The following is a 12,768-nucleotide window of genomic DNA, read 5'->3' on the forward strand; positions in this document are numbered from 1 at the left end:
TTTGTGAGAAAATGTATTTGATAAACCTAGTTAAATACATAGTTAAATATTTGCTAATCTAAAAATAATGAAACTAATTTTTTTAGTCTTCTTATATGATCCTATGCTATTTAAAAATACATGAGCTCATGAAATAGTTATTGTAACATGCATGATTGTGTAATGTTGTAACTAGATTAATTCATAACTAACCGATTCACACCGCCAAGCGCCCAACAGCCCAAGTAGAGTAGGATCTAGAGCAGAGGGCGGAGGCTAAGCATGATCGAGAGGTCAAGTAGCAATCGATCTAGAGCCTGGATGTCCATGGCTTTGGATTCAAAAGCCGTCGAGGGCCCCAGGACGCGGGGTGGCTGGCCGTCAGAGGGAGGGAGGGGAGTGACACCGCGGTTGTGCGACGAATAGCTATGGAGGGTCATCGGGGCGGCTAGCCAACGGAGGGGGAGCGATGGTCGGCGAGGGTGTGAAGTCGTTGAGGTCAAGGGCCGTGGGGGACGACGGAGGGTGTGTTGGCAGTGTGACCTAGAGGTCGAGCTGCCAAGGCGCCGGGCATGGTAGTTGGAATTTCAGACGTGTATGTGTGTGAGCTTTCCCAGGTAGAAGGAGAGAATGCTAAATGGGTTTGAGGGGATGTTATCCCTTAGCCGCTTAGACCAAGCTCGTGCTACAGCCCTAGCATGAGTCGTAGGCTCACCCCTGGTTATGAGCTAAGTTTGGGCAGCGACAGCTAGTTCTAGCAAGTGCATGGATACAAGTCCACTAACTTGAGAAAGCAAAGTTACAGATGAACAATATCTATGGCTTTGCTTTGGTTTGAAAATAGAATGTCAATATTTAGTGCTACAATATTACTACATTACTAATATAGACTGAATTCATTACGGTATTTCCGCGATTATTTTCCATGTGCATACGCTTTGTTTGGGACTCTCCATGGCATTCATTCCGAGGGACAGCGGGTAGATGTGAGCGAAGGACCCAAATTCTCTGCATCAAGCTAGATTTAAGATAGATAAATATTGTTTGCATAGCGAAATGTGTCTGGTGCTTTTACTGTAGCTGCAGTGGATCAACATACTGTACAAACACTTTTTATTGTAGCAATCAATACGAAGAATTCACTAAGGATCGGACGACTGAGATTTAACAGTCAATCCGAAGCGTTCATTAATAATCGAATGACTAAGATTTCTCATCACTATAGATCACTGTAGATCCTCTGTAGTGACTCCTCCACTGCAGAGGATCCGGATCAGCGAGCGAAGCAGGGTGTGTGTGGCTGCTGTTTGGGCACGCCTTTTGAGGCTGATGGCGCGATGGCGGGCCACGGCAATTGTATCTGGATGCGCACGGTGTCATTCTTGCGCACAAGCACCACAACAAAGAATGGGGGGAGAGGCAAGGGATATGGACGATGGTTGAACTGTTGTATTCGCGGTGCCTGGTTTCATGCATCCAAAATAAGTGCACAAATAATCAGTTATAAAGAGTAGAGACGCTCTTTGTTGCAAAAAGAATATAATAGTATAAAAATAATCTTTAACCAATCTAGCCGTGCAAATACACGGGCCACTTTGCTAGTTCGTAACAATCTTAGAGTAGAAGATGTCACATTAGTTTTTTTTTTGAAATATTCATAATATTTTTATTAAACTTTTCCCGATGGTGTTGGTCTCTTGTCAAATAGCAGATGGATCAAAACCGCAATAGGGCACAATATGGTAATCAAGTAGAAGTCTTTTGTGTTACTGGTTCAGAAAAAAAGGACAATAGAAAAGGAAACTAACCATTGAGAAATTTACAGGATCACAGTTACAGGGAGAGGGACTACGTTTAATGGACATAAAGGTGGTAAGGTGTTTGGCAGAGCTCTACTTTTATGATCTATGTTGGATCTAAATAAAATCCTATAAAATAGGATAGCTCTATATTTTTTTAAGTAACCTGATTTATAGAGTTTGTCTCGTCATAGTATAAAATTGTGGAATAGATAAAAGGTACTTCATAAAAATCCGATCCGTGGAGTTAGGGAAAAATTAACCATCATTTTTATTGAGATAATACCCTCTCGGTCGTACCCTCGCCGCTCGGTTGTTCGCACGCCGTATAGCCGTCCTCTACCCGTCACCCAGTATGTTATCACCATCTAGCCATCGTCAACCGTCCAACTTTACTAGTTTGATAGAACTCCAGCTTCACTAGTAAATCTCTAGCAGATCCACGATGGGAGCTTTACCAAGCAGATTAAAAACGACAATGTATAGGCATGAAATCCACGTGGTGGATTGGACGAGTGATTGCAGTGCACCGCATTTGTGGGGTGGTCGTGTTGTGCTTGTCAAACTGTTCTCAGCTTATCACCGCAGTCACTGCATGTCTCTGCTGCTTCCAAGTGCGCCCCCATTGGCCATCGTGGTGCACATTGTACGATCATAATTTCTTGCTATCGAGGAGCAAAGAATCTCTCTCTCTCGCTCGCTCTCTGCATTTTTCTCCAAATTAATGAATTATGATGTCACAAAGCATCACAAGCTTCGCAAGTCCAAGATGGCCGGAGCATAGTGACGCCACCACGCGCGCGCTGAACCGAAATGGTCGGCTCGCCCGCGTTCACCTGGAGCTTTCGTTTCCTCTCGCCAAGTTGGGCGCTGCCCATACCACTGGCGCAGCCCTCCTCTCCCAACCACCAGATGAATGAATCGCATGCCAAGTTCAGGAAAGAATGAACCTGACTGACTGACTCTGACCAACGATTATTGGCGTCCAGGAAAGCACCTGTTCCAGGATTGGACACCGCAGGCGCTGTCTTCTCCAGCTTGACTACAACTAGGCTAGAATGCAGACGAAACATCAAGACCTGATTGGTTTGGTCTACGTGAAGTGATGGGCGCAAGGTAGACAGGGACAGAATGGAGCTGTCTTGATTCTTGACATCAGTGACAACAGTTGTGTTGCATCAGCTGTTAGTTACTAATTGCCTCGGAGAGAGCCAGAGAGGTAACAGCAGAATGTTTTTCATTTACCAACAACCATCTTGGGGAAAATTTATCAGCATGAGCGAGTAAACGGTTCTTTCAGTTACTAGTGACATATTAAAATGGTATAAGAACAGATTAAAGCTTATTGGTATATGGACAGAACCTCTCCTTCAGAAGTTCAGGATGTAACCAATGGTACAAAAGAATTTTTTCCTCGATAATTTATCACCCCCTCTTCCACTACTTTCCTAGGATCTCTGACAAAACTTCAAGATCTTGGGCGGTTATCGCCAATCCAAACTTGACACTCCTACAGTCACTCTACAAAAGCTTTTGCAACTCACAATCTCACAGGCAAGCCGTAGTTGGGAAAAGACCGGATCACTCCGTCGCGACTAGCAGTCACTATCACCGTGTTCCATGCGGCAGATATCACGGAGAGGCAATCGCCTAGCTGGGGGCCATTTTCAGGCTTTGCAGAAAGGAGTTTCTCCTCCGGCCATGTCGCCGACCCCCTCTTACCGTCAGCGAAAGACCATGGCCCAGGGGAACGGCATTCCCCGTGAAGGAGCAAAGTGGGCGCACTAACAGATTTTTCAGTCAAGCAGGGTGGCTTGATGTGCCCGTCTTGATTCACTCCAAGCCATGGTACTGCGGTTGTCACGTCCTTGGAGAAGAACAGCTCGCAAGCGTGAACTGATTTAGCGTCTCCTGAGTTGGGAAAGTTCCAAATGTAGACATTGGAATCCTTGCCAGCAGAAACAAGATATCTACCATCTGAAGTTAACGACGGTGATGATAGAGCCTTCGACTTCCAAGGCCCTGTATTGGAGAAATAATAAGAAGTTGTCAGTCCTGAAGTCAACAAGTTTAACAAGCTTGAAACATGACGAGTTTCTAAGCAAATCTACCTTCAAATTTTTGGACGATATCACCATCCGCAACTCGAATTTTAGAATCTGTTGATGTGATTATAATCCTTTGGGAATCACTTGTACATAACTGCAAAACAGAGATCACAAATTAGTGATTTGATTTATTAATTTCAAGGATACTAGTGCTTCCATGTATCAGAATTCAGAAGTAGGGAAATCATAGATGAACCAAGGGAGAGATGAACCTTCAGACTGTTGATCCGACTGGCAGCTGACTTTTTCTTCCCTTGCACAAAAAGTTCTTTCTCTAGCTGGATGTTTTCACCTAAAAAGGAAAAGTGATCTGCTCAGCTGGGAGTATTGAAGTACTGGTATTTGTTTATGAAAATGGTTCATTGTTACACATGAGATAACATAACCGAAACTAAAGGTGGCCAAGTGGGCTGGCACGAGGCACGGCCATTTTGGCTCGGCCTAGCAAGACACGATGGCCAACGGGCCGGGTCGGCACGACAGCTTGGGCCGTGCCTGGGCCGGAGCCGTGGCACGACAGGCCGGCACGGTACGGCCCGTTTAACTGTTTATATTTTTGTAATATTTTATATAATTTGTTTAGATCTAATACCATATAGGATATGTGATGCAATGGTAGTGTGTTTGATTTCCAAGTAGAAGATCGGGTGTTCGATTCTGAGTGAAAGTTTTTGTAATTTTTTCCAATTTTACGCGGGCTGACAGGTCAAAAAAGTTCATCGGGCCTACCATGCCGTGGACTAACACGGCACGGCCCTAATTAGACCGTGCCTCAATGGGCCAGTGACGTGCCGGGCTAGGCCGCCCATTTGGGTGCCTCTGACCGAAACTGCATAAAAAGGACCTCTATGTACCTGACTGGTCGTAGAAGCGGCATACTCCTGTAAGCGTACCAACAATAAAACCCTGCTTTGCAAAATCATGAATTAGCATCCAGGGATGAAAATAATCTGCAATGACATTTTATCAAAATCAAACCTTTCCATCTGGTTGGTAACTCAAAGCAGTTATGATATTCCGTGTATCAGCCCAATCAGTTACTCGCTTGTCCAAAATATCCCAAATGCGGACTTTACAATCTATTGAACCACTGATGAAGTATCTCTCATCAATAGGGTTGAACTGAACACACGTCACTATTGGCAAGTATAAGTAAATGGAAAAAAGAGTCAGGTTCTTATCCAGGAAAAATATTTAAACTGTCACGATTCAAAGTATGGAGAACATAACAAAAATATTCTTTGTCACCACCATAAGCTTGGTACATGAAAGATACGAACACTAAGTCTTTATATTGTCAAAGCACATAATAGTTAATTGATGATATTCTGCTTACCATAGTCTGTGTGTTTGAAAACAGCAAGACAACCATCACAGCCAGCTTTCCATAAGCGCACTGTCTTATCTTTAGACGAAGTCAAGATATACTGCAGTCAAACCAAGTGAAAGCAGGTAAGCTATTTAACAGAAAAAATACTAATTTATGTTTATGATGCATGAAAACAGGTTAACCTATTATCATCAAATATCGGTTGAGTGGTTTGACTATCAATATGTGAGCTATGCAGGATTCAGAGTAAAACTTACATCTGATTTTGACCATGTCAAATCGAGGATATCACTTGTATGGCCATGGAATTCATGTAACGGGATCTCAGAAATATGAAAAGTCTTCTTAGGTATAACTGCAAGGGCATGGCTCTGCCCCTTTACTAGTTTTGTCTTAAGGACTTTAACTTTCTCCACATCTTCATAAGGATCATCCCCCGCGTACAACTTAGGAGATGCTTTTACTTCTGTGATTTGCCATATTCGTGCAACACAATCCTCACCACCACTTGCTAAATACCAGCCAGATGGACTGAATTTCATGACATTAATTGAACCCTTGTGAGCTCTGATTTCTTGATCCATGTAGACGGCAGAGAATTCAACAAACTTTTTCTTCCGATGTTGAACTCTTGTTCTGGATGGTATACCTGTTGTGCAGTTTTTCACCTGGACATCGTACTTGCAAATTCCACCAAAACTTTTCTTTGTCATGAATTTCTTCCACAAGCTTTTGACATCCTTTTTCTTAACACCTTTTGCTTCTCTTGTATGACTCTTACCACACCCCCTCCGCAATAATTTTTGAACCGATCGAGAGAGGCCAAGCAAGCTCTCAAACTCCAGAAGAGACATCACCTTATCTGATCCAACCTCCTTAACCATGTCAGTTAGACTGGTATGCACACCATTCTGTACTATACATCTCTTTCCAATATCCAGATCCCTTATGCCACTGGTACTGTCAAATACCAGTTCATTGTCACAAACAGATGAATCCAAGGAAGCAATGCCGCTCACAGTTCTCTCCTCCATGTCGGTAAAAGAGTCGACGATTGTGATTTCTCCATGGCATTGAAAAGAATCCATTCTGGTAGAAACAAATTCATCAAATCCCATTCCCTTCAGAAACCTTTGTCGCCTTTCTTGAACACTCATTGGCTCGTTTGCCCAAATCTCATACTCAAATTTGCTTGGTGCTGACACTTCATCACTCGTGCTGCAGTCTTCAGATGATGAAGGCTCCCTTGCTGAACGAATATCTTCAAGTGCGTCGAAGAAAATATCATCCCTGTCTGATTCGGATCTTGGCATGTTGCACTAGATTGATTCTATACCAAGCAACACAATCAACACAGAGGGGCTCTAACCCCTGTGAAGGCTCAAGCAGTAGTGGTCAAAATGTCATCTGAAAGCACAAACACAAAAATGAGCCAAGAGTTTTTTTCCCCAAAAAGATTGAGCCTAGAGTTAAAAAGATGCCAACATGAGAAAAATGACGAAGCAGCACAAAGAAAACGATTTGCAGTTAAAAGACAGGGGCAAGTGGATGATAATGTATCGAGTGATTATTCCCAACTTTTAGGAATCCTATTCACACGCACCAAATGAAAATTGTGTTTACATTACAGAACTACATGCAACTATTAGGAAAAAGTCAGTAAAGCAGGAGATGACTAGTTCAATTACTTCATAAAGCCGGGGATGGTACAACCAATCAATCATAAGAGTACGTACAAAGTCTCAAAACCCTGCATCAAATGGTACTATAGAAAACAAAATTTAAGTGCAAACTAAGTTTAACTCTCAGGAGTGCAGTGCTGCAGTCAACCAACCTACACACAGTAGCCACTGTAAGCTTCAATTTACAGTAAGAAAATCACTAAACAAGGAGAATGTTCGACAAGATGCGCCGAAGGGGCAGCGTATAACAAGATCTTCAAAACGCACAAAATGATCCTCATGGGGCATTGCAAACTACTGAAAGGTGCAAGTACTCACCAGGTCCGTGACTGTTATCGAGAAACCAAACCAGCAGAAGGACAGGATCCCCTGTCTCTCCACGGGCTAACCACTCCTAAACTATTCTGGCCTCAGATAACAACACCACCCCCGCCCTGCTCACCAACAAGGCAGCAACTCGCCAACTGTACACCCCAAGTCGCCGCCTCGGTAATCCCACCGGGCGGACGAAGCAAGAGGAACCCAACAACAACCCATACGGGCGACCGGACGGAGCCCGCAGATCCCAATAAACTGGCAGAGCAGCAGCGGCAAACAGCGCAGAAAGGCTAGCGATAAAGAGGCAAGAGGGTTGCTGCGACTAGGCCGGCGCTCGTAGTAAAAACAGTCTCTGCCGTGCACTGTAGCATAGCGTACTGAGGCCGGGAGCACTGGTCGCGTAGGGACGACATGCCCTGCCGGCGGGCGCCGCCGGTTTGTTTCCGCCTCTACGCCGACCGGGCCTCAGGCGTAGGCGTGTTCCGTGTACTTGGCCATTAAAGTGCAGAGAAACTGCCCGAACGAGTAACAAGTTATTTTCCCCGTCAGAATCTTGTACTAGAAAAAAGAAAAGGTTTTGGTTTTGTTTATTCTTATGCAGAAACGCGAGTCAAAAAAAAACACGGAATGGAAAATAATACTTTTCTCGTCCCCATTCTTTTTCTGAAAGTGACACAAGGAACAGACTGAGTTTGTTCTTGAAACCATTCAACCAAAAGAACTTAAGAATTCGCATTTGCGTGGCACCGAATCCAAAGGCTCGACTTGATGCAACGTGAGCAGAAACGAACCGTTTGGTTGCGAAGTGTTCTCAGCCATCGTGCCATACTGCCATTAAACTGGCCATACGGGCACTGGTGCGTGCAAACTGCAAAATGTAAATAGCAACGCGGATGAGTAACGCTCTTCTGTTTCGAAACGACACAATTTGAAAAAGGAAACCTGCGAAGATTTGGATAATGGGTCCGAAAATCATGCACTAATTTCCGGGTTAATCTTGCATGACATGCGCAAAGCGAAGTTTAAAAACCCAAACTCTTCAACAACCAAAGCGAAACATGCCAAAACAAAAAGAGAGGAACAAATCAAGCATTCCTCACTACTCATTCAGATGTGAATCATACGGATGATACTCTTTCGGAACAGTTAGAGCTGTACCAACCACACGCACAGATCGATCGGGAAGGACGAGTGGCAGCGGAAGCAAATCACTGTGCCTTTCCGCCACCAAGCGCGTGAGACCAAGCCTAAACGGGAGAAAATACAGCGAAACAGCGAAGCGCGTCACCTTCCGCGTGAGTCCTCACGACGCGAGAGCCTTCACGGTCCCTTGGCCTCCTGCCGCCGCCGCCGCCAGCCTCCGGCCGCTCCGCGCTACCCCGACCAGGCGCGTGTGCGACAGGATCAGGATGCGTCGCGACTTGCGAGGCCCAACATCGGTGGAAGCTACTTCGAGGGGACAGGGGGAATGGGAGCTCGGCTTGGTGCGAGCTTGGGATTGGGGGTTCTTGGACTCTCCGCTCCGCTCGCCTAGTTCTTTCCGGTCTTCGTTTCCAGGGCGTTTGCGTCGTTCTAATCGAGCTCTCAAGCTGATTGGTCTCGACGCGGTCTTGTATTCGGTCGCGTCGTTTTCTTGGGGCCGGGCCGGGCTTGGATTACCTAGAATATCAGTAGTATCTATCTTAAATTATTTATTTATTACGATAATTAAAAATACTTTATAATCTATTTTCTTATTATGCACTTAAATGTATGCATGTATTTACTCTAACGCTAGTAAGTTACTTTCTCTTATCGTTGCATTGATTAGGGATAACATAGTTATCTTACTGTATTTTTTTTACTCAATTTCAATATTTTTTGATTTGTATGTAACGATGGATACAGATAAATATTACGAAACGAAGAAAATAGGTAGAACTAATAAAGTACGGGTATCTACATCTTTCAAGATCACCTTCGATTTAAGTCTAATTTTATTATAACTAAATTTAATTATATTATATATTTTAGATAGCTGTTTGATTAACGGTTACAACTATAATAAACATACTTTGTTAATATTTAACATACATATCATTCTTAATTTTTTACTAACTTTATCATATTTATAATTAAAAAATTATTAACTACACTTTTTATAAAAACTATACCTAACTAAATTTAGACGTAACAAATATAGCTACCATCTAAATATGCCCTTGCTAACAACTTTTCTGCGAAATTCTTCTCTGGTAAACATGTACTGTTGTCACAGAGTACAAGTGTACAACATATCCAAACCGGAGCACTACGCATCCAGACAAAGCATTCCCCCCTCTCACCCGGTGAGCTATCCTTCACAAGGTGCAGTGCAAATGTGCAATCGATAAAAGGCAGCTAGAAAAAGGATGCATGTGATTTGGGTGAAGGGAGCTAGTGGCCTGGATCAATCTAGCATCATCTCCTCTTTGCCTTTGCGGCCCTCCAGATAACCCATGACACTTTAGCACAGGTCTTTCGACAGATGGATATGTATTTGGACGACTTTTTAGACCTTCCGATCACGGTAACAAGATCCCCTCTGTGGATTGTTCTTCATACCGGCTGCTTGCGTTCACACGTTGACACCCGTGCACTACTACTCTACGCGGGCATTTTTCAGATGCCATGATGTTAACAGTAAAAGCCGATCCGAGCTATCCGAACTGTGATAAAAGTGGCAAATATAGTAGTCCAGCCCATACATTAGCAGGTGTAATCTGGCATGGTTAGTTCACATCCGCATGTCTATGATTAACAACTAATATGTGTGGCTTTGCGCTGGCCGGAACCAGTCGCTTCTGCTTCTACATGTTGCCAAATTGCACAGAGTCATGCAGAGGAGCTGGCTCTGAAAGCTTCAGAAAACAAAGTGCAATGCAGGCAGCTGTGACAGTAAGTGATTTCACAGCTTCAAACACGAACGAGTTGGAGACAGACAGGAGCAGCAAGAAAAGAGGCTACCAGACGTGCAGAGCATGCAGGTGGAGAACTAGATACAAAATCGAAAGGATGACTAGACAAAGCAGTGTTCAGAATAAGCGCGCACCTGAACTTTTTGCAGGAGTTGCAGGCTTGCAGCTCGCAACAAGAACAGGAGTAAGACGCACTGGTCACCGGTCCGGGTTCAGGAGGCAGAGGATAGAGTCAGTCAAGGTAGTTCGTCGCAGAGGAAGAAGCAGATGCTTGGCGCACCAATGCTTGGCACACATGGGCAGAGCTCTCCAAGTCCACGGCCGCAATGCTTGGTGCACATGGGCAGAGCTCAGCTGGTGATTAAGAAACACATAGTGCTGGGATGAAAAGGTTTCAGCTGGAACCGAAGGATTTAGAATATGGCATGTGAGATGGCTCCGATCGTGGAGAGAGTGCAGCCACGAGTGATCTTTCTTCAGTCGCCCTGTATTAGGAAAATGGCAGATCCGGAGCGTATCAACTTGGGTATTGTTAATCGGGGCAGGGTACGATAGGATTAAGAGCGGGAATCGTGTTTTCCTGTCAGGATCGTTGCGGTTGGGGCGACCTCGACATGTATCAGATGCCTGTCAGGAGCTTGGATCAGCATGACTAATGTGTGTGCCATAGGAGTGGCTGGGTGTAACTGGGGCGGGTATTTTGTGAAACCCACCAGCCCGCCCCGCAAATATTACCCATGAAACGGTCCGCACAAACCCACGTCTTTGCTCGTGGCTTAAGGCGTGAACCATGCAGATGGCACTAGAGCTCAACATTCAGCGAAGATGCATGGCCTGAGAAACGAAATCGCCCTAATTTCCTTCTTTTTGTCTAGATGCAAAACTCGTATTACAGCTTCAGTTTCAGTTGCAAATTGACTCTGTGGCAGCATTTTACTTGCAAGGCTAGTGCTGGAAGTGGAACTAGTCGCTTTCTACTTATACATGCTGTCAAATGGCTGCACCATTATGGACATACGTTTCCACTACTTGCGCAATCATTTTTTTTTTTTTTTTTTTGGCTACGATGGACGTAGGCACGTCGCTATTAGGTAACGATCGATGCTATGATCTGTTTCTTGACAAACAGAAGAAGCAAGTTGGGTACAGGAGGAAAAAACAGACAACTACCTGACATGGAGACCGAGAACTAGATTCAGAATTCATAGGATGAGTAAACAAGAAGTGTTCAGGAATGAGTGCGCGCCTATAACTTTTGCAGGTCAGCTGTAAGGGCGTCTCCAACAGTGCCATCTCTGCTAACTATGTGGATGAGAGAGGAAGAGGAGAGAGAAGAAGGAGGCAATTCGTTTCATAGGAAGAAGCAGAAGCAGACCCTAGTACCCTACTACCATAGTATAGCCATCTGTAAGTAAGGTTAGACTTGCGAGATTATTATCAACGAACAGCTACAAATATGCGCTGTGTATATCGTCATACGAGCTGCCTCCGATGGGTGTCTGATATGTGAGTTAAAGCATATGCTGCAGCTCAATTTCCTTAGCTTTTCAGTTAATTTCGTCTCGAGAAACTATGATAAAATAGTGCACGCGATGGCGTCGCTTGGTAATGCGTGTTCAGCCGGTGTAGACATGTATGTACAGTTTGCACCAGCTTGTATCGTGAACTCGGTGGCCAGTGATTCGGTTGAGCCTTCAGCTTAATACAATTCTTGGATATATTATCTTAATATTTAAGGGGTGAAAAGAGCCACCATTCGCTCTTAAGTTTATGAAACCATATATCTATTATCTTAATATTTAAGGTACAAAAGAAGTCACCACATTTGCTCATAAGACCACAAAATTACCATGTTAATTGAAAAATAAAATATAAACCACTAATTATTATGAACATCTAACGGTCTAGATTTATCCAAAGAGTTCATTTCAAATTCGATTAATAAATAGCTACATTCGGAATTAAAAATATAGAGAGAAAAAGAGAAAGGTCTACATGCATGGTTGATTTACGTAGGACCAAGTTATAACAATGTAGATTTAATCAAAAGAAATCCGTATTGAAGTTGAGATGTTGCGTAACAAACTAAAATTAGGATTCTAGAGTCCTATTTGGAGAGCAATCTTTTTGCTAGTACGATACTAATATAAATTCTATCTATTATATTAGTAATTGGCCAACAAAAGAAAGGTCATCTTTCGCTCTCTAAGGCATATAAATTACAACCTTAATTAGAGAGAGAAAACAAAGTGTCAATATATATATATATATATATATATATATATATATATATATATATATATATATATATATATATATTATATCCACCACTATCATTACGAAAACCAACACTGCCATTACGAAAAATAAAACCCAAAATACTCATATACTTGCTTCTCTATTACTCACACATGCCATTATTAAAAAATAAGAGTCCTTTTGGAAACTAATCGAAACAATCAACACATGCAATTTTCTCCGATACGATTGGTAAACAGAATAAGAGATTGAAAACATAAATTAAAAAGAATCCTACGTAGATAAAATATGGAATGTCAATCTGTATTAGAGTCCTTCTAGAATTCTAAAATATCCCAATCCCAAGATCTGCAATTT

The 12,768-nt window shown here is 43.2% G+C and overlaps 1 protein-coding gene across 3 annotated transcripts; it reads right to left on the bottom strand.

The window, feature by feature from the left end:
* Positions 1-3,129: 3,129 nt before the first annotated feature.
* On the bottom strand, positions 3,130-8,807 carry LOC133888749 (uncharacterized). 3 transcript variants are annotated; one of them, XM_062329095.1, is made up of 9 exons: positions 8,505-8,807; positions 8,008-8,084; positions 5,474-6,623; positions 5,223-5,313; positions 4,865-5,022; positions 4,741-4,792; positions 4,099-4,178; positions 3,890-3,980; positions 3,130-3,800 (listed from the first exon to the last, which is right to left on the bottom strand). In XM_062329095.1, the coding sequence occupies exons 3-9, from the start codon at positions 6,527-6,529 to the stop codon at positions 3,319-3,321; spliced, it is 2,010 nt and encodes a 669-aa protein (XP_062185079.1). In that variant the 5' UTR covers positions 6,530-6,623; positions 8,008-8,084; positions 8,505-8,807; the 3' UTR covers positions 3,130-3,318. The 3 variants fall into 3 exon arrangements, with proteins under 3 accessions (XP_062185079.1, XP_062185080.1, XP_062185081.1); XM_062329096.1 differs by lacking the exon at positions 8,008-8,084; XM_062329097.1 differs by lacking the exons at positions 8,008-8,084; positions 8,505-8,807 and adding an exon at positions 7,217-7,953.
* Positions 8,808-12,768: the final 3,961 nt, after the last annotated feature.

The sequence above is a fragment of the Phragmites australis genome, chromosome 13, assembly GCF_958298935.1.
Source record: "Phragmites australis chromosome 13, lpPhrAust1.1, whole genome shotgun sequence".
NCBI lineage: Eukaryota > Viridiplantae > Streptophyta > Magnoliopsida > Poales > Poaceae > Phragmites > Phragmites australis.